The sequence below is a fragment of the Rousettus aegyptiacus genome, unplaced genomic scaffold (genome assembly GCF_014176215.1).
Source record: "Rousettus aegyptiacus isolate mRouAeg1 unplaced genomic scaffold, mRouAeg1.p scaffold_m13_p_11, whole genome shotgun sequence".
Lineage (NCBI taxonomy): Eukaryota > Metazoa > Chordata > Mammalia > Chiroptera > Pteropodidae > Rousettus > Rousettus aegyptiacus.
The window spans coordinates 23,327,119-23,350,591 of NW_023416286.1; the positions used below are offsets into that span (position 1 = coordinate 23,327,119).

Below are 23,473 nucleotides of genomic sequence, written 5' to 3' on the forward strand. Positions count from 1 at the left end.
ATCGCACATACTTTTATTTCTTTTGGAAAAATGAAGTAATTTAAAGAAATGTAACTTTTATCATTTCTGCCACCTCTTAGACCACCCATCTTACTTATGTCAGCATGACTTACAGGATCCACGGTTACCCGAAAATGATCATTACTTATTTTTATGAATAAATTATGTTATTTTATACATATGTTTGAAATTTTTATTTCTATGAAATTCTCTATTTTTATAAGTAAGGAATAGAGCTTTCTAGAGCTAAAAAGAAAATTCCCTAAACATCTTTGGGCAAACTTGAAAAGATTTGTTAAGTAATTCTCATAAAATAATTTCCTAGAAGGTGTAAAATGAAAAGGTGAATTTAAGTTCTCTTCTACCTTTAGATTTTATGATTTTATGTGTCTGTTGAGTGGCCTTGCACTTACAATTAAGATAATTTATGTGCCAACTCTTGAGACCCATGCTTGGATAATTTTTAATAGCAGTTTTGCAACATCTTTTTGATATAAAAAATTCTATTTAGTCAATTACTGTTCAACCTCCCATAGATACCATGGAGGGAAATAATTGTTTTTTGATGAAGGTCTGTGAGGTGGGACACAAAACTTCTGTCTACACTTGACATCTCTCAGTATTCAAGGACGGAGGACAAGACTTTATGTTTTCTTAATCTCACTACAGTATTTTATGAAAAGGTCAGAGTTACAGAAGCATTTTGCCAAATTTGGAAAAACAAAGCTAGGAGAGTGCAAGTGCAAACAACATTAACTTTTCAAGTGAATATTAGCTGTTTTTAAGATTTTGGAAAGAGAAATACAATATGCAGGGGATGAAAATGTGTGGAACTGTCAATCAATCTAAGTGAATCACAGTAGTTTAGTATTTCCTGAAAAATCGATGAAGGTGATTTAGAAATCTTAAGTCCCATGAGGCCACAGAGGTGGTTTGTTTTGGAAGTGGATTTCTTCAAGACTTTGTTAAACATACTATATATAATTCTAATGTTTTTCTTCCTAGTCTTTTATATTCTATGAGTCCTTGATGTTGTCACCAAAAGTGGGTGTGACAGACTGCTGTTGACCATAATCTCTTCTCTTCCCCCATAATAGTTAGGACCGTTGATGCCCAGTTCTTCATTTTTCATCATCCTTTGCACTTAAGTATGGCCATGTGACTAACATCTCTTCAATTGAACGTGAGCAGAAGTGAATTATACCACTTCTAGGCCTGGCTTATAAATGCTTTTCACGTGAACTTCTTCTGTACTGTATCCACCCACCTTTATTAATAATGGCAGTCATCATCACTCTGGGTCTCTGAATAACTATGTGAAACAGAACTCCCTAATCCCACCCCAACTCCAGGCCTCCTTGGACTTTTATGAAAGAGAAATAGACACACTTTTATTATGTTTGATCTGTTACATTTTAGGTATTTAGCTTACCCTATCAAATATAATAGAGAAAGGATTGATTGGTGAAGGCTTTAAGAAGGGAAATGATTATTTTTTGTTTATTTTTAAATTTTTTTATTAAGGTATAGTTGACATACAATATTATATTAGTTTAGGTGTACAGCCTAGTGATTTGACATTATTATATACCTCATGATTACCAAACTAATTCTAGTAACCATCTGTCACCATGCAAAGTTATCACAGTGTTATTGACTATATTCCCCTTTACCTTTTTCACCTATCTCCCCATGTACCTCCTTTGGCAACCATCAGTTTGTTTTCTGTTTCTATGAGTCTGTTTTTGTTGTGTTTGTTTTTTTGTTGTTGTTGTTAAATAATACATATAAATGAAATCATGTGTTATTTGTCCTCTGTTCTGACTTATTTCACTTGGCTTAATATCTCTAAGTCCATCCATATTGTCACAAGTGGCAGGATTTCATTTTTTTTTTTAATTTCTGAGTAACAGTCCATGGTTTGTATGTATGGATGGATGTGTATGTGTGTATACACAACATCTTTATCCATTCATGTAACGATGGAGGGAAATAATTGTTTTTTGATGAAGGAGAGTTAAATTTTTATATGGTCTTTTCTATTTTCCTGGAATGAGTTCACTTGACCACCCACCCATAGGTTCAACCTCACCATAGACCCTAAGACCAACTGGAGAATATAAGGAGCTTCAGATTACTAGCAAATTGGCCGCTTTTGGCATTGTTAATATAACTGACCCCTATGATTGAGCTATGGATTCCTATCTTATATGCCAGTGACTTTATGCCAATATCCAATAGACTACATTTCTTCTTTCTAAACCGAGGCTCTGCTTGACCTGGTCACCTCATCTCTTCTTTGAATAATAGACTTCAGCCAATTTGCCTGCTGCCTGAACTTCTGTATATCACCTTTATTCCTTGCTGAGATTCATAGTCTGTATTGTACTTGGTTCAGGATGATGCCAAATAAATCATATGCTACATCTCCTATACCTTTCCTGTTCTGGCTTCTTGTTCCCTCCATTGCTGCCCCCTCCTGCAATTTTCCATGTAGCCAAAAGGATAATCTACCAAATTTGAGTCTCTTTGAAATCCTATTTGTGTTTGTCTTTTTCTCCAGCAATAACCAAGGACCTTCTTCTATGTTGTAACTCCCAATCTCCATTCAAATTTGAAAAGCTGTATTTTCCTCTTTCTGGCCTTCTCTAATTCTTATACTGATAGAATTCTTACCAGGTATATTGTTCATTTGTTCTTGTTATTCCTGTAGTCAAAGGTTAGAAGAATTTATGAATTTCATTAATCTTTTTTAGAAAGATATTATAGGAGCAAAAACTACTGATGTTGTAGAAAAGAATTGGTAATATCTAACTGAACGAAGTCTACTGAAGTAATATGTAGCTCATAACATTATAATTACTTACAATTTGAAGTACATAGAATTCTCATTTAAAATATAAATATGAAAAAAAAAGAAGAAATCAAAATATCCAGTTTTTATATGTTGTAATCATTTGGGAGGAGTACCTAAGAGTTGAGTGCTCCAGATTTCAATACTTAAGCTGCAAGTTACTTTTGTCCTACTTAAGAAGAAATTCATTTTTCCAGAATTTTTACTCCATTAAAATAATAAACAGTCAAACTAAAAAATAAAACCCATAAGCTTTATTACAATGGCCAAACTTAAACCATTACCAACATTAGTTTTGAAGATGATATGTTTGGACAACTTTTTAAAAAGATACACATAAGTTATAATGTGGTATCTTTCTCACTAAAGCTTTAGATTCTCTTTGATTACCTCAATCTAAACTTCTGATTTGGAATCAGAAGCCTCACTTCTGATTTTCCTTAGATATGCCAGACACTGAATTTATAACTGGTTAAATTCTTATGAAAGTAGGAAATATTTCCGTTCTCTAGGAATTCCTGGTTAAATAGCAGAGACAGATATGTGAACAGGTAAGTGCAACCCAGTGTGAATGGGGAAGGGAGAGCAAATGATATAATTGGGATATATAAAGAAAATAACTAGGATGTATCCAAGGTACAATGTTGACTCAGGGACAATGTATTGTCAAAGTCTAAGATATATTATTACAAGGGATGTGATTAATTAGGATTGATTCGGAGCAGTATTTTATACAGTAGAGAGGACATAGCAGAATTTTTCTGAACTGGTAGCCTTTCTGAGAGTGTATGTAGAAGAATCACATAGACCATGTGATACGGAGCAAAGATTCATCTCCTTGATAAATAGTTGCAAAGGTATCAAGGCTCCCTTTAGAGAAATTGAAAAGCTAAGCAGAAAACTGAAGTTGATCTAAAATATTGCTGGAGCTGGCTATAGCTTAGAGGCTTTACAATTCCCCGAGCTCATCCCAGGCACAGAGTGAAATTAGATTCATTTTTGTTTTTATCAACAGGTTAGGACTAGACTTTGGTTAGGATTAGCTTAGTTTCAAGGTTTCATGAAGTTCTAGCAGTAGACAACTATTGAATGTGTTAACCTGCAGATCTCTATAGCAGAGAGCCAAGGGACCTAGTAAGTAGGCACTGGAGTAGGGAGGCTAAGCATGCACTGGAGTGAGAAGGTAAGCATGTAGTTGCATGGGAACTGCTGGTGTATCAGGAAAGGGATTCTGACAGGTAGGAACCCAGGTACTGAAATTGGGATATAAAGGATGACTTCTGATGATAGGAGTGAAATTAGGAGTTCAGTTCCTGGTTCCAGAACAGGACAAACACCACCACGCAAATCTTTGACCTGAAACTCTTTGGTTACCTCCAATTTGGGACAGGATTTGTTCCAGAGACTGATGTAAAGCAAATATCACAAATAGTACTTAAGTAGCTTTAACTTCAGATGATCGTAGGAAGAGGAAGTCAAGGATCAGAATTCTCACAATAATTACTGGTTATAAAAACCAGGGAAAACATGAATTCAAGCTACAAATAATATTATTAATTATATTTAATCTCTAAGAATTTTTAATTAGAGCAAATTTTTAACATTGATAATTAATAAGCTATACCCCATGGTTTGGTGTGCTACTTATTGCCTAACAAAAATTATGTTTCTGTCTTCCTGCATTTAAGAGCGTCCTCAGTGGTTCTGCTGATAAAAAAAAAACAAAACAAAACTAAAAAGGGAAGGTAGGAGTACATACAGAGGAAGAATTTCACCTTATAACAGGCCATTTTAAAGGGGCATCTCCAGAAAAGATGGAATGTGGAAACTTTGTGTTGCGTTTTCTTTGTAGAGATTATTTCTTAGAAGCTAAGCCAGTCCTCAGCTCCATCTATGCTTCTGCGACCCTACAGCTGCTTAGAGAGGCTATTGCTCTTTATAGCCATTATAAGCTTAAAGGTATTCTATTTAATATTTCTTAACAATTTAAAGCCTGTCACTTCCTCAACTTGCCAAGTTAGTTTTTTTTTTTTTAATTTGACTGTCAACCTGTAGAAATGAAGATGACTTCTCTAACTCCTGTCAGTTTCTTTCCTGTGGTTCATAAATGATCTAGTTATACTTGTATCACTTTTGAAAGGCTTATTTTTTAAATACATAATATTGAATTAATAATAAAGATTTTCATTTTAGCAATTAATGTTTTAACAACTACCTGGTTATAATTTAGTTTCTTGGCTTACAGTTTAGCTTTCCCATTCGCTATAGGTTTTATACTTACTGATGAGTTTTTACTATATGGGAAATTTGTGACGAAAAAGTATCATATATTACTGAAACAATATATATTACTGAAAGATGTTTAGGTTAATTCTAGATTTCAGAAATTAACTTAAAATATATATTGGGTTTGGGTAAGCAAAAAGGTATTAAATAAAATAGATCAGCCAGTAAGTATAGGTGTCCTTAACCTGCTCCTTGTAACATAAGGATTATACCCACAGATGTGCCAATGTGCTCGAGAGAAATGGCTGTGCATATTTGGCTTTTTTTTTTTTAAGCCTTAGAATATTAATATACTACAAGATCATTGTTATGTGTAGGTAAATAAGACTACCAAGAGGTTTAGTAAACTGATTTGAATATCAATTTCCACCCTTATTTATTGATTCTTGTTCCTGAACATTCTTAACAGTGAATATTAAAACTTCGGAAGGTTTAGATTTTCAATCTTGGGAAAGTTCAGAAGCAAAGCTGAACCTTTTAAAAGTCTGAGTTCCTTCTGACATTTGGTGGTCTTACTGGTCTGATGCTTTCCCTTTCCACAGAGACTGTCGTAGGTCAGGTCAGATATCCTCAGCTCAACTTCATGGACTGCTGCTCCACGTCTACCTCCTGAACACTGTAGTGTTTACTTGGTTAGAACTGTACCACAGTAAAAAAAAAAAAAAAAAAAAATTCTTGCTCTGTGTCTTTAGATCATAATAGTCTATTTATAAGTTATAGAGAAAGAATCATGTGGGCTATGTAAAGATTTGAAAGTAGTGAGGCATGATTAAACCAAGCTTACTTATTCATATTTTTGCCTAATCTCCAGTTGAGCAATTATTTTATAATTGATTCATTTGTATATAGTAGCACACAAACACCAAGTATCTGTTGAGTGAGTGAGTAAATTCACAATAGCTCTTTAGGTGATGTTAAATATTCATCGTAGAAACTATAAGTAGTTCAATAATAATGCAAATAATAGAATTTTGTCAAATATCTTTTGAGTTTTTTTTGGGGGGGGGATTTCTATTTATGCTTCTACTTGCCTAACACATTTTAATTTTGTTAGAGACTCATATTTATGTTCTGTTCTGGTAAAAATGTTAGGAACAAGGGGGCCAAGTGATCTCTAAGGACAAATTTAGCTCTAAACGCATTGATTTTCAGTGAACAAAGGAGACTAGGTAAACTCCATTCCTGATTTAAGGTAGAAGATAATTCTCAAAACCAACGGCATACATTGCATTTAATGGCAGTTCATTAGAATCATTCTCTTCAAAACAAGAGCAAGACAGGAATGCTTAATATTATTGATACTATTCAACATCATTTTTAGAGACTTAAACCTTTAGTAGTTAAGGCAGTGAAAATGGGATATAAATATTAAAAATGATAAGCTATACAGCTGTCACTATTTTGAAAAAACTTATGGTTATCTACTTAGAAAATCCAAGAAAAAAGTTATTAAAATTAATGAAGTAATTTCATCAGGTTGGTTGGGTACAAAGCAAATATACTAAAGTTGGTTGTTGCTTTCTTATTCATAAGAAATAATCAGTTTAAAATGTAATAAGAATGAAAGGTTCCATTCCCAATTACCAAATTACACAGAGACTATAGAACATATGAGTAAATCTACCCCAAATATTTAAAACTTATATAAGAAAAACGGCAAAACTTTACTTAAAGACATAGTTAAAGACTTGAATAAATAGATATCCATGTTCTCAGTTGGGAAAAATCAAGTCTTCCTAAATTACACTAAAACTCAATGTCATCCCAACAGAATATCAGTAAAATTTTAAAATGGAATTTGACATATTGTTTTCAAAGTTCACTTTGAAGAGAAAATTGCATATCAGTCACCATGGATATTTTAAAAAGATTGACAATAAGATGGAGTCCTGCTTTATCCAATGTCAAAAACATAACCAAAAGCTATAGTAATTAAAACATTACGACATTTGAGTAAGAAGAGACAAATAAATCAGTGAAAAAGATTAGAGAATATAAAAACCTACCCAAGCATTAATTTCCTGTTGTACTGGACATTCTTCCCCGTTCTCTAACCAGATAAGCCAAATTCCTCTAGTTGATGATAACTAGACTGTTCTAGAATCAGGGCAGTTTAATAGGATATCATGGGAAAATTGGTTTTCATTCTACGAGTTTGTATTTTATCCCAGCAGTACAAATGTGTGTTATTACACTATGTGATATATTACACTAAATTGAGCAGAAGCAATGGAGGAAGCAAGAAGTCCTCAGTAGCAGGAAGTCCTTTTAAGAACCCAGGCTCTGGTAACATACATAAATCATATTCTTCCCTTTTAGGATATATTTTTTTCTCTGGGGAACAAACCACTTCCAAATTCCTTCCCAGACTTTGTTTTAAGGTTGCGCTAAATAGACCTGTGGGCACCACCTAATGCTCTTATCAAAAATGATGGGTATTTTTGCTAAAGTGACAATGGGTAGAACTTACGGAGTGGAGTTTTAATGAAAACCTTTAACTCTACTTGCTAGATTTCTTCAGTTACCCATTCTCAGATAGTTAAAGAATACAAACTGTCCTATAGTCTTGCCTGTTTTCTCTTAAGCTCTCTCAGTATAGGAAGGCTTAGAGGCAAATCACAGGCCCTTGCTGTAAAACTTTAGGGAAGTAATAAGTGTTTAAACAAAGGTAGTAGCAGTGGGTGGATGTGAGAAATTAGAGGGAGAACAACAGGCTTTGTTAATTGATTGTTAGTAGAAGTTAAGGAGAGGGAGGAGTTGTGAACTTTAGCTCATAGAAGGTAGATCAAATTCCCAGCTTCAGTAGTCTAGCAGGTTTGGCATGCTGGGACAATTGGTAGACTGTGGTTAAGGAAGGAAAGTTCGATGAGAAAACACCAGCACCTAGTGAGCAGTAATGGCAGCACCAGGTAGTAGAAGTCACAGATTAAGACCCTATTAGTTCATAGCAACCATAGGCGTTATAGGCAAAAATTGTAGTTTAGGATGTTAGACTGAAGCATTGCTTCAGATTATGGTGCAAAAACAGCTTCCCAGTGAGTAGTCCTCCAGGAAATACACTGGAGAAAAGTTATGGTTGACTGGGGGCTACGGAGGCCTAAGGAAATGGCCTAGCATGAAGAAAGCGGGAAAGTAAACTGTGGTCACAGATGAGACTAGTTTCTCTGCCCTGGGAAGAAAAAGAAATCCCTGGGATATATGTGTAGAGGGGACTTAAAATGGTAGACTGATCCCTGAGGAGTATTTAGGGAGATTATTGCCCATTATTGATATTAAGTTGTTCATTGTCTCATTTCTCACCCGTGGCAGAGCCAAAACAATTCATAATACTGGCTGTTAATAAACTGTTGTACTAGCTTGTCTCTGATTACTTTATCTTTCTGCAGTGTCATATTCTTTGGGTCATTGCTCCACCCAAGAATCTCCCTAAATCCATTAATTTTCTGTCAGATTAAATTCCAATGCTTTAGTCCGACATTCTGAAATCATTATCAGTTTTCTACCTTCTTGCATGAATGCAAATCTTCTGCTCTAGGAAGATTATTACCATCTTTCAGATATGCTGTGTAAAAGTAGAATGTCCATCTCTCTTCCTGACATTAAAACTCGAATCTCCTTCTGAATATTTTCAAGGCTAGTCACTATAATATTGTTTTATGATAGTAAAATACTATGAATCATGTAAATATTCAACCATTTGGAATTTATTGTGGTGTTATATAAATGTTTACCATGAAGTATTATACAGTTATTAAATATGGTCTACTGGACCACTTAGTGACCTGGGAAAATGATCCCGATGTATTAATAAGTAAAAAAGATCAGATTACAGAATGGTATTGTATAAATCCCATTTTTTGTCAAAAAAGAAAACATAAATTTTAAAAATTCTGTCTTTTAAAATGGATATAGTAACTATGTGTCACTTGTAATCAGGAAAAATTGTTTTATTAAAAAGTAGATTATAGTTCATTCAGAGAGAAAAGTAACAGTGAAAAATTATTGATCTATAGGGAAAGGTCTTGAAATTAAGGAAAACAAGAGACTTCCTTCCTCCCCTATACACACTCCTAATTCTGCTCATCTGAATCCGAGGTAGAATTCAGAATAACTATCATTGGTAACTATACTATAAGTGATCTAGAGCTAGCAACTTTAGTTCTAATCTGAACACTACCCCTAAATGGTTTCCTTAGTGGTAGCTATGAACAGACTATCAGGGTTTCACTTTCTTCTTTTAGAAAATTATTAACTATAGTGAATAGACTTCTAATTAAATAAATAAGCTTATACAGAGAGTGCATAGGAGGCATTCGGCAAGTGTTAATATTCCCTCTGAGGAAGCTGCTAGCTCAGAAATTTAATGTTCTCCAAGGCTGAAACTGAAGAAATAAATGACAAGTTCTTTAAAGTCCCATTTAAAAAACTTCAGGCCCTTAATAATATTTAGTACAAAATCTTTTAAATATTCATTGTATTCATGTAGATAATTTATTTGTAAAAATGATTAAGTTCTATAGAAGACAATATTTTTAAATTTTCATTTACTCTGTTCACTTTTAACATAATTAAAAGCATTTATATTCTAAAAAGAGATGTTATTTCACACAGTTCAAGTTTATTTGCTCTCTTAACTTTAGGTTGCTATTGGCAGAACAGACATTGAAGAGTTAGACCTCTGTGCAACATCTCGGGAAAGGCGATTTCGTTTGTTTGCTTCTATAGAATGTGAAGGGCAGTTATTCATGACTCCATATGATTTTATTTTGGCTGTTACAACAGATGAGCCCAAATGTAAGTATATTTTTAAAATTATCTTAATAATTTTATAAGATTTTTTTCTTATCTCTAGTTTATAAAGGTGTGGAAACAGGATAAATTTTTCAGAACAACTAACCGAATAACATGGTATTTTAAAGACATTATGCTATACAATGTTCCAGACTAGTATTTCTACTATATCGCTTCCCTTTTCAGAAACTTTCTGCTGTTTCCACTTTCGTAGTTCATTAAACTTAAATAGCACCTTACTCTTGATATATTTTATAATAGACTCATATTATAAATCCTGGTCAATTTTAACATCCAGCCTGAACAGAGTAATTCAGAGGATTCTGCCCGTATCTCTTCTGTATTTGTCAGGGCTCCTGCAGTGTAAAAATGGGCTAATTGTCATGTTTCCATGTGTTAGAGCAGTGGTTCTTAAACATTTTGGCATTATGTACATTCTTGTAAATCTGTTTAATGTCTGACTTAACAGAAGACAGTTGGATTCTCATACCTGCTTTGTATTCAATCTGTTGCAATATGTTGTTTTTCATGAAGAATATGAACAAAATATGCCTTACTGATATGAAAAGAGGAAAAGTATGTTGAAATTAGACTTATGTTTAACCTTGGCATTCATTTAGTAGCTTTGAGAACTTTTGTTTCCTTATTTATAAAAATGAAAATATTAACAGTCTCATAAGGTTTTTTGAGGATTGACTGTATCAATTGTGTTTGATGTAGTACCTGACATAAAATTATCACTTAATAAATGTTACAAGTTATTATCATCATTATCACTTGAACTCATAACGAAGATTAAAAAAAATCTTTAATATAATTTTATAGTAACATCAACAAGAAAAAATAGTGTATGCTGTGTTAACACTTTCTTAATGATTATAATTCAGTTAAATATTGAGATACACATCTGATTGTCCACTGTAACTTTGTGTTTGAAATCGACAACATTTCTTAAGTAGAACCTAAAAGGTGAATTTCCCTTCTAGAACTAAAATAAGTAATTATTTTCATATAGCTTTAAATATAATTTTAATTTTAATTTTAAAAATGTACTATTGGAAAATTTCAGACATACATAAAAATACTAAAAACATAAAGAACATCAACTTATATTTTAAGAAATAAAGTATATCCGATAGAATTGAAGTCTCTCTTCACCCAAGTTATATTTATATATGCAGTAACATCATATGAAATAAGGAACTTAGAAAGTCACAAAATCCTTTGAAGAACAATCTTAATGGCTCTTTAGTCTTTATAAAAAAAAAAAAAAACTAATAATATTGAACATGGTGCCATATCCGGCAGAATGACTATGTCTTCTGTGAATAATTTACCCTGGAAATCTCATAAACCCTACAAAACTCAAGAGTGTGTCTAACTTCCTCTTTTGATAAATAGCGCTGAACATTGCATAAGAGCATGTGCATGTACTTTTGTACCATTTATTTTTTTTCTTTTCTCACTGCTATATTTCAAGAGGAACAGAATAATAAATATTATTTACATTGTTCTGTTCATTATAAAAAAGAGACATCTTTTAAAAATGAATGTATATAGTATCATAATTAAGGTTAAATGCTGAATTCTACTTTATAGACCTATGGTTTTAATCACTGATATATGTTTATATAAAACTGTCATGGGTAAAGAAAGGGTATTGTTGCCACATAAAGAAGAACTCTATCTGCATAAAAAATCAGTTTGCTAAATTTTAGAATATATTTCTCTTTTTTTGATCTTAAAAGGACATATTGCTTTAAAAAAGTTATATAGCAAAAAAATACCTATCTTATAATGTTGAATTTGATACATTATTTACATTAACTATGGTTACCTATACAGAAATAACCACATTGCCATGTAGAAATATTATTGGTTGTCATTGTTGTAGCTGAAATAATTATTTATCAGTTCCTCATGTACCTGCATTAAAGTACTTAATCACATATAAACCTGGAGATAATTCTTGGGTCATTAAATATTCACAGTACTCAAATCTGAGCAAAGGATATAGCAATAAGATTCACATTTAGTTCAATATTGTAGATTTATAGTTTTTGAGATCTTCAGGGATGTGAAGAAGAATTAGTAAAAGAAAGTGATCCCCAGTATTTTAAACAACTATAACATTCTTAGAGGAAAAGAATAGAAAATAGGATGTGACTCTCAATCTCACATTGCTTGCTTTCTTCTTCATTTTTCTTAAAGTTTTCCCTTTGCCGCTATCCTTCATATTCACCCTCGAAAGATAAGACCTTTGAAATTTAATCAGAAATACTGATATATCAGATCATGGCTAACACCTTAAAATTATATTTTATGTTAATAGTGTATATTTTAGTATGAATATTTAATAAATAATCATTATTTGTGTTTTTAAACCCATAGGATGTTTGACATGAAATAAATTAACTAACTTTGTAAATCCAGAAATACCTAAAGTAAGATAATGATTATGGAAAATGTGTTTTCTATTCCACTTATATTTTTTATTATAATTAGTTTATAGTACATGAAGCAAATACATAACATAGATAAAGTCATAGCATAGATCTAAATCTTGTGGTTAAAGAAATTTTGTTTTTTAGATATAAAAGCTTAGTATTGTGAATTATGGTTATAGATAGTAACTGAATTTGGCTATATATTGCATGAAATATTTATTGTCTAATTCTTTTATGTTTGTTTATGACAGTTGCTAAAACGTGGAAATCACTTTCCAAACAGGTAAGTTAAATCTCTTGGTGTACATATAAATATACTCTCTTGCATGTGTGCGCGCACGCGCTCGCGCGCTCTCTCTCTCTCTCTCTCTCTCTTCCTCCCCCTCCCTCCCTCCCTCCCTCTCTCTCTCTCTCATTAAATGTACATATATATAACATGATATGTAAATTTTTTTCTGCAAATTAAGTCACATAAAATGCCATTTGAAGATGGGGTTCAGTGGTAACTCGTGAATGTAAATTGGTATATCCACTTTGGGAAACAATTTGGCAATATCTGCTAAAATAAGATACACATACCCTGTACCTAGCAGTTCTACTCCTGGGTTTAAATTCTACAACAGTATGTGCATAGGTATCTAGTAAAGTTAGACTTGAAAATGCCATGTGATCCAGTAATTTCACTAGTGTATATACTCAGAGAAACTTTCATATTTACAGGAGAAGTACTCAAGAATGTCCATAGATTGTTCATGATGGCCAAAAAGACTGATACAATATCAGTAATAGAATTGACAAATAAGTTTTGATATGTTCATACAGTGAATACTGTGTAATAGTAAAAATACATGAATTATAACAGTGCTTTAACTAGATGTATCTCAGAAATGTAATGACAAAGTAAGCAATTCAAAAAATATAAAGTATAACTTTATTATAAAGTCCAAAATTGAAGAAATAAAATCATATTGTTAAAGATTCATTCATAGGTAGGAACACTAAAGAATGATAAAAATTCAAGACGGTATCTCTGGAGATGGAGGGGAATATCATCAGTGAGGGTGCAAAGAGGTTTCTAAAGTACTAGTTATTTTCTATTTCTTAACAATTTCTAACTTTTAATTTTACATACTTTTTTTTAATACTTTTATATGTATGATAAACTTCAATATAAAAAGAGGAAATAGTATTAGCATAGCAATCTAAGGGATTTCTTTAACCAGTTAAAGAGAATTCTCCAAAAATCTATAGCAAACATCATATTTACCTGTGAAACTTTGGAGACATTCTCTTTAAAATTAGATGTAATGCAAATAGTCTGCCATCACGACTACTGCTTACTTTTTTCCGACAGGTGTAAGCTAATGTAGTGCATTAATTTTGCTCAGGCTGCGATACAAGTACCACAATCTGGGTGGCTTAAACAACAGAAATTTATTTTCTCACAATTCAGGTCACATGTCTAAGGTCAAGGTGTTGCCAGGGTTGGCTTCTTCTGAGGCCTCTCTCTTTGGCTTATAAATGGCCATCTTTTCCCTCAGTTTTCTTCACATCTTTCCTCTGTGCATGTCTGTGTTCTAATCTCTTCTTATATGGAAACCATTCTTTTGGATTAGGACCCACCATAATGGCCTCATTTAATAACCTTAATTGCCTCGTTAAAGGCCCTTTATCCAAATGCAGTCACAGTCTGAGGTACTGAGAGTTGTGAGTTCAAATGTGAATTTGAGATAGACGATTTATTCTTTAACTTGTGGTATGACCAAAAAAGCAAAAAAGAGAGATTCTAAAGATTGGAACGGTAGCAAATAATATGAGAGAAATATGTAAAAATATGTAGATTTCAAATTTATTCAAATTCGGTAAAAGTTTAGCGAATGCTGCTAGATGTAACATCTGTGAACCAAATTTAATAAAATGTTTCTGCAATAGCAGTTTGAAACTGTACCATTAAATAAGATATATTTTGCAATAGTAACAAAGTTATACTTAGTGTACCTAACAGGGGTACAAATGTTATTATGTTTTTAAAAAGACATGAGTAAGCAGAAATATATCATGTTCATGGATTTTTCATTTAGAAGACTAAGGGCTCAAAATTTTTAGAACAATTCTGTAAAAGAGGAAGGGGAAAAAAATTGAGATGAGAACAATTGGTCCTGTCCCACTTTAAGATTAATACTAGAACTATAATAATTAAAATAATGTATATTTGTAAGAATTTTTTAAATTAGATCAGAGTAACAGAGTACAGAATACAGAAGCAGATTCAAGCATGTATGGGAAGATCTATATAAATCGATAGAGAAAGGGTTGACCTTCAGTTATTAGAACAATAGTTTTCCAGCATGGGGCAAATAAAATTAGATCTCCAACTGACTACCATATACAAAAGCAAATTTTAGATGGATTAAGTTCCTATATTTGACAAACAAAAATTTTGAGACAGTAGAAGCAAAATGAAGGGTCTTGGGATTATATTAGACAAGACACATAAAGCAAAACTCAAAGGAAATTATTGGCAAATTTTACTAAGTTAAATATCAAAAACTTGGTCACACCAGAAGACATTGTCAGCAGTGTTAAAAATGTATGATAAATACAAGAATGTTTGCAATATATTAACAGAAAAACAAGTGTCTTGTAGTCATATAAAACTGTAAATCAATATAGAAAAGATAGTCATCTCAATAAGAAAAAAATAGGCAAACATAGTTAAAGTGGCCAGTATATATATATATATATATATATATATATATATATATGTGTGTGTGTGTGTGTGTGTGTGTGTGTGTGTGTGTGTGTGTAAAGGAGCTCAGCATCACCAGTAATTGGGAATATGCATGTTAAACCAATGATGCTCATCAGATGGTCATCTTGAAGAAATCTAATAATATCAATTAACAAGGACAACAAGAAGAAGGAACCACGTGAGAATGTAAATTAGTATATTCACCTTTGAGAAAAATTTGGCAATATCTAATAAAGTTGAAAGTGCATATAAAAAATTCTGCTTCTACATACATGTACTAGAGAAACATTTGCATGTTTATACCAAGATTAATGTATTTCCTACAGCATCGATTATAAGAACAAAAAGAAAAATTTTAGGAACAATATAAATGTCAACCAGTAGAGAAACGAATAAACGAATTGGGAAAGAGGTATATCAAGGACAAATACAGTAATACAGAACTAAAATGAATAAATACATTAGAGCTGTGTCTGTCAACGTGAATCAACCTACCAAACATAAAATTGGGTGAAGCAGCAGGTTGCAGAATAATATAGACCTGGCATAACTTAAAGTGCAGAGACCTTTTTAGGGATTCGTGAAGTCACAACTATTTTCGTAATAATACTGAGAAGACATTTGTTCTGTTGCTCTCATTTTCTTACCTGTGTACAGTGGAGTTTTCCAGAGGCTTCATGATGACTGGTGACACCATCACTCTTGACAACTAATAGAATATGTGCTTGTGTATTTTTGTGTTTTAAAAATTTATCACTTCTGTTTCTACATACATTAAATATTGACAGATAAGACTCACGTGAACAATGTCTCTTTGGGGTCTAAAATAGTTTTTTAAAAATAAATTTATTTATTTAAGTTAGTTTTAAGTATACAGTACATTGGTTAGACACCTATAATGTTCATAAAACGATCCTCCCTAATTGCTCCTTTTCTCCTCTGACCCTCCATCTAGCCATCATATTAATGCTAACTGCATTCCCTCTGCCATGCTCCTTGTGCCCAACTATTAACTACTAATTTGTACTTTGTTAACCCTTCACCCCATTCTTTCAGCATCCCAACCCTTCTCCCCTCTGTCCATCACCAAATTGTCCACTATATTCGTGAGTTTGTTTTTGATTAGTTTGTTCTTTATGTTCCTTGGATACCGCATATAAGTGAAATCATATGGTATCTATCTTTCTCTGTCTGACTTATTTCACTCAGCATAATAACCTCTAGGTCCATCAATGCCATTGCAAACAGTAGGATTTCATTTTTTTTAATGGCTAAGTAATATTCCGTTGTATATATGAACCACAATTTCTTTATCCAATCTTCTGTCAATAGGCATTTGGGTTGTATAATAGTTTTTAAGAGTTTAAAGAGTTACATTTAAGAACTGCTGATATAGTCAGTTGCTGTGTAGCCATTAAAATGAAAGTGAAGAATATTTGGCAGGAAAATATGCCCATATATTAAATGTAAAGGTTAAGTTACTTAACAGTATGTAGAATGATTTAATATTTGCAACAATAACAAAATGCTATATAAATATGCTAGGAAATTAGGCTAAAAGAAACTTAAAACTTAATTGTGATTTGTGAAAAAATTAGCTTTTATTTTCTATACTTATTAATTTTTCTGTAACAAGTATGTATTAACTATATAATAAGACAAAATTGTACTCATTTAAAGAAAAGCATATAATTCCTTTAAAAGGCAACTGTAATTCTTGGCAACTGAATTTAATTTGGCAAATATATATTTGTTACCTATTTGCAATACTGCAATATAATTCTGACACTAACCACCCACAGTTATTGTTAGACCCCACAGGTTTAAGGGCCCAGTCTGCAACAAGACTGCCCTGATTTCAGATACCAGCTGCAAGTTCAAGGGTCTCCAGGCCACCCACACTTCTGATCCACTGCTATAAATCCAGGCGGTTCCCACAACTCCCTCTCTATTTTAATTATTTTCTCAACTGACTCAGAACTCTGGAACCTTCTACACTTAAAATTACAGTTTATAACTATTATAAGGGACACAAATCAGGACCGGCTAAATGAAGACACACATAGGGCAAAGTGTAGGACGGTCCCAAATACAGGGCTTCTGTGTCCTCTCCCCATGGAATCAGGGTTTGTCACCTTCCTGGCACGTCAGTGTGTTCACCAATCTGAAAGCTCTGCTGAGCTTGGTGTCCAGAGTTTTTATTGGGAGTTTCATTGCATGGGTTTATGATTGACTGGCTTATTGGCCATGTGATTGAACTCAATCTCTAGTCCCTCTCCTCTCCCCACTTCAGAGGTCAGTCTAGCTCAAAGCCCCATCCCTCTAATCACATGGTGGTTATTTTTGGTAATCAGCCCCCATCCTGAGTCATCTCTTTATCATAAAGTCAAGTGTGATCCAAGAATATAGAGTCTCCCTTCCAGGAACCTGGGACAAAGGCCAGTCACCTTCTTTATTATACAACACTACTAAGACAGGCACTGGGAGTGGTTCCCAGCCTGAGTGGAAATACAGATTTTAATAAAATTTAAAAGTTGTTAAAGTTAACAGAAGACAGAGAAAATCAGTGTGTCGGTTGGATCATCTAGACCAGAAGAAATGTAATTATTACTAAAATAAGCTGCTTTGAGTCAGTAAAGATCTGGTCGTCATTTACTAGTTTTTTTACTTGGACGAGTTACTTATCCTTTTTATGACTCAGTAAAATATACATAATGAAGATTGTCTATTAGAAAAAAATGAGGTATTGTATTAGCACATTGCCAACCACATAGAGGGCACTCAATAAAAAGTAGTTAATAATTTTTTGGTCTTAAACTCTACCTGAATTTAAGTCGAATATGTGGAAATGGTTAAAATGGAGAGAAAGAGAAGTTAATATTTATATAGTAGGGATGGTGTAAAGTGTATTAAATACATTCAAGATATTTTTTTTCATCTCTTGCTCTAACAAAGATATTCATGAGTTTACTGTTTAAAGAATAAATATCCCAGCTTCTCATTATTCATACCTGAATTTTTACCCCTGTGCCATTGCTACCCATCACCTAGAAGCATCTGTTACCTGCCGTGCAGAGATAACACTGAAGGAAATAATAGCCAAGATTCACAGATGGCTTCAGGGAGTCCATAAATCCCCTAAAAATACTTCTGCCCTTGGCATCCAGGGATTCCTTATTTGCTTGCTAACTATGCTTGGTAATGAAAAAGATGGTTTCTAAATGTCATAGAATGTCTTTAGGTACAACTGCATCAGGAAGGGTTTCTCCAAAGTGCTTCTCAAATTTGAATGTGCATAGAAGTCACCTGGAGATCTTGTTAAAAATACAGATTCTGATTTAGTAGGTCTTGGATGGGAACTTAGATTCTGTTTTTTTAACAAGTCCCCAGGTGGTGATGACTGGGCTGTTGGAGAACCAAGCACACTTTGAGTAGCAAGAAGCAGATCTGGAAATAGAATTGGTTTCTAGAGGGTTTTTTGTTTTGTTTGTTTTGTTTTCAATGTGTTGCTTAGGAGACTAATTTTTAAATTATTTTAAATTATCTTGCCAAATCCTTTAATTCTTCACATTTAACCAAATTATAATTTTCACTCATTTTTTAGCACAGTATATACAATAAATTCAGAATCATTATAGTATCTGAGCAGTGTTTTAAATGTTTAAATTTTCCAAAATGGTTCTCTGCCCAAAATATGATAATTTGATTAAAAAAAAATATAGCTGGCTAATCAGTAATTGAAGTCTGGCTCTTTACTGAATATTTAAGTTGAAAATTGAAACAATGTCCATAATAACTCAATATTCCTGTGCTCCCACTGTATCTAATGTCATCATTCTTTGAGTCACTTTTAAAATTATCTTCATTCCTTCTTAATATAATCTTTTGTCCATTTACTTCTTCTACCAAGGGGGCTACAGAGAACAGACAGTATGTGAAACCAGGTATTCATCTCTGACTTTAATTAGGAAATCTACCTTTTCCAATTGCTTTCGTGAAAGCTATTAACTTAAACTCACTGTTTTTTCTTAATTTGATTATCATATATATGTTATTCCAATTTTTAACTTTATCTGAAATTTTTAGTAGCTCCAATTGAATTTAATGTAGCATCTTTATCATTTTTTTAATGTTTGGAATGTTCTGTGGTTGATTGAACCACAGGTATAGAATAGGATAAAAATAGCTACATCTCAGATCTTCCAAGTGGAGAATTTTTTTGCATAGGCATTTAAATATTTTTTATCTATTTTATAAGTAAGTGGTTTACCTATCAATCAGTATTATGCTACTTTATGCCATAGGAATTAAATCAAATGCTCTCAGAAACACCACCAGTTTGGAAAGGATCATCAAAGCTATTTCGAAATCTTAAGGAAAGAGGTAAGCTAACTACACTACATTCCTCATACTGTTTATATATACAGATTTTCCTCATTCTTAAAAATAATTTTGCAACTACATGTGTGTATATTTGCGTAGAGAATAAACTGCAGAGAAAAACACCAAATTATTAGTAATGGTTGTTTATAGGTACTCGGATTAAGGGTGGTTTTTATTTTACTTTATATATATTATTTATATACTATAAATTTTTTACAATGAAGTGAACTTTTATAGTTTAAAAAACCATTTTTAATCATATTGTGAAATATAGGCTATATCTACACAAAAATTTTTTCAAAAATACTGATTTCATAATTGCAGGGAATTATAGATTTTGTTAAGTTTAATCAAAATGAAAAACTTACCGGCTATGTCTTTGGCTGCTTTCAAATTATATAGCTCTTTTGGCAATTTTTCTTTTACAGTGTACTTTTTGTACATACTAATAGCAAAACTAATTAATAAAATCTTTAAGATTCGTCTTAAAAATGAATGTTTCTTTGAAATACTCTTTTTGTATTCTCAAGTATTGAAAACATGAAATAAAAATATTAAAGAAATAACATAATCTTATCTTTTTCTTTTTCATCAATATTGGTTTGAAAATGTGTTTACTTTAGCATAAATACAAATACTTTAAAGGAACAGTTATAATCTATGTATTTTATCTAATAGAATTAGAAGTTCTCATTGCTTCTACCTAGTTCTCCTGGAATCTGAAAGGAGACACTTTAGCTTTTATTTTAGACTTTTCATAACTAAGGTTTTAAAATCTTTGCAAAATCTGGGTGAAGATCTCTTGAAGCTCTTAGAAATTTTTTTCTGGAAATTGTCCTAAAGGTTGCCATTCAAAACTTTGAGTGGGATGCTAAAATCAGGAAAATTTAAAGCTCAGCAGGATTAGATAAATTAGTGAATTAAAAAAATGTATTTCCTTAATACCTCTCATGAGAAAATATAAATTATGCCAGATATAATCTGCGAAAGATAAATTCATGGAAGAAAGAAATTCTTCATAGTTAAGGGGAGAGTTAAATCTGGAAGCCCTGGGTTTAGTTTTGTCCCTATCCTCTTGAAATTACATGCATATTTTTTTTTTCAGTGTTATTCAGTAGAACTATCTGCAGTGGTGGACATGTATTTCTGTGTTGTCTCATGTTGGCCACTAGCCAAATGTGGCTATTTAGTTAAACACCTGAAATATTGCTACTATAACTCAGGAACTGAGCCTTGCTTTTTTTATAAAGAGATTAGGTGACAGGAATTTTAAAGCTAAATTTTTTCAGCTATTGAAGATGAATTTTCAAATGAATTTTTATCTGCTGAAAATATTACCCAGCAAGAAAATGTTATTTAGTTTTACAAAAAATTAGTATCCAAGATTTATGAAAACATTTATTACATAGACTTAGTTATAACAGCAACTGTATATCATAATATAGAAACTAAATAATATAATGCTTTTAAGGAATTTCCCTTAGAATTCTTTAAAATTGAATCTTTAAAAGAAATCTAGTTGGTATCTTTGTATCCTCTTTTTCTAAAGATTGCAACATTACTATATACTTAGTATTTATTATTATTTTATTTTTGACCCTAAGTGTCCTTATATAAATTGAAGGGTTAGTCTAATAGTTTCCTTATTTTTAATTGAAAAGTGTTAAGAATCTGCAGTTTATTATATCATTATATAATATAATTACACCACCTCAAAAACCATTTAGTCCTAAAGACAAGTGCCTACCATGAGAATCATGACTAGCTCTCACTGTTAAGTAAATCCTTCACTGAACAAAATCTTGAATTCATTATCAAATAAAAGATGTGTAGTCGTTATTAAACTTCTTTATACCAACCAGTTTTTCTCACGTGTTCTACCAAATCAGAACAGTCAGTAAAATGGGATTGTGGAGACAGCCCATTTTCCGTTTTTCCTTCTACCTTTATCTTCCTTCCTTCCTTCCTTCCTTCCTTCCTTCCTTCCTTCCTTCCTTCCTTCCTTCCTTCCTTCCTTCCTTCCTTCCTTCCTTCCTCCCTTCTCTCCCTTCTCTCCCTTCTCTCCCTTCTTTCCCTTCTCTCCCTCCCTCCCTCTCTCCCTCTTTCTTTGTCTTTTTTCTTTTTCTCTTTTTTTTTTTTTTGAGGGATCCTTATGGAACCTAGGCATTGTATCTTTATATACATTGACCATTCCAGACTCTTTCTCCCATAACATTCATGGCAATGAAGCAGAACTATGTCTATAGGTCACAATATTCTAGTATAAACAGAAGGGAATGCTTTCAGGGCCTTCTTGCTCATTCCCTTCATGTCTTCTGACAAACAGCCTGACAGGGACTCCTCTTTGTTCTGTAACTAAAAGAGTAGCCTCAAAGACCATCAGGTAAAAAAAAAAGGAGGGAGGGTTTAAAGTTCACGATCTGATTATGTAAGGATTTTTTATACCCTTTTGCCAACATCAGGATTATCTGAAATCTGGATAAGTGTTCATTGGTTTATTTCTGATTTTAATTTTCTCAGGATCCTCTTGGACAGTAAATTAAGGCATTTATTTGGATATTTTGCTCAAAAACAAGAATTTTAGTAACAATGTATTATAAAGTTTATAATTCTTGGAATTACAGAGAACTAAAGTCACAATATACAGAAAGTGTAACCTGTTTAATTAAAACTTCTTAATTCCATTTAATAGAAACATTAAATGTATCAATAATAATGATAACTTGAAAGCAGAAAAATAATAACTTTAAGGTTTTGTTTTTTTAATTCACAACAGTAATCAAAATTCTAAGCAAGAATGTCTAAATCTTATTTAAACATTACTAAGAAGTAATTAAGCACTTTACACACAGTGTTCACCATTTCCAACCTTTTTGTTTATGTTAGATTCATACACTGAAAACTAGCAACAAGTTTAAAAGTTACAGCTATAAGTATACATTATTATTTAGATTTTTTTGTCAATATATCTAGAAATATTAATGGGAATTTTATATGGGTTTCTACAGAGGCACGTGAAACAAAGTAAATTTTGTAGCTTCCTTTGCTGTGATTTTATAGTAACAATTTAGTCTCATCTAAAATGTTACTTAGCATATTCTTTAAAAGGAAGTTATTTATTAATATTTATTGCTATTATAAGAATAATATCTTTACTTGATAAATATGAAGAATAATATTTTATATATACCTTAACTAATGCTGTTTTTTTTTTCTAGGTGCAATTTCGTACACAGAATATCTTTTTCTTTTATGTATTTTAACAAGTAAGTGTACTCATTAAATATATTTTTGGATGCAGTTTTTTTACCAGAATCTTGGAAAATGGATCTTTCTTAGATTCTCTTATTATTGAAAATCACTTTAGGCTTATCAGCGTTTAGCAAAATTCATCTCTAAATGCCTGCAGAAAATGCTAAGCATGGCATTAAGAGTCAAAACCATAAATATTATTATGGCTTACAGTATAGTAGTAAAGAGTCAAAACCATAAATATTATTATGACTTATAGTATAGTAGTAAAATGCTCATAAATTGTAAATTTAATAACACATATCACTTCCTGTGGTTAAATCTACATGAGAGCCTAAGGGTCAGGACATGTAATGATTTGTAAATTTCTTGCTACACGTTCAATTCACATTTTCTGCAACACTATTGTAAAATAATGAGTCTTTTAATCAGTGAGTCCATCAGAATACCCACCATACATCCTAAAACAGTTTTGTTATTTTCTCCTTATATGCAGCCATTCTTATGAAATATATGAAGATTTTCAATTAAATTTTATTGCATCTAATGGCAGAACTTAACATGCTATGTAATTCACTGTACTCGAGCAACCTGACCTTTTCTGTTCCTTTATTCCCACCTCAGGAATTTGTACTTTCTGCCCTCTCTGCTATCAGTGCTTTTACTCAAGATCCTCATGATAATAAACATCGTTCAGGTTTTCTTTGA

General features: G+C 32.2%; 1 protein-coding gene across 6 annotated transcripts in view; it reads left to right on the plus strand.

The window, feature by feature from the left end:
- MICU3 (mitochondrial calcium uptake family member 3) overlaps positions 1-23,473 on the plus strand; it is a 76,224-nt gene that overhangs the window by 13,058 nt on the left and 39,693 nt on the right. For all 6 annotated transcript variants that reach the window (XR_004953332.1, XR_001595027.2, XM_036228609.1 and 3 more), the window contains exons 2-5: positions 9,781-9,934; positions 12,630-12,661; positions 19,435-19,513; positions 22,732-22,779. Coding sequence is in view for 4 of the 6 variants with exons in the window: in XM_036228609.1 (XP_036084502.1) it covers positions 9,781-9,934; positions 12,630-12,661; positions 19,435-19,513; positions 22,732-22,779 (313 nt within the window). In the remaining 2 variants the exon portion in view is untranslated. The remainder of the gene's footprint in view (positions 1-9,780; positions 9,935-12,629; positions 12,662-19,434; positions 19,514-22,731; positions 22,780-23,473) is intronic.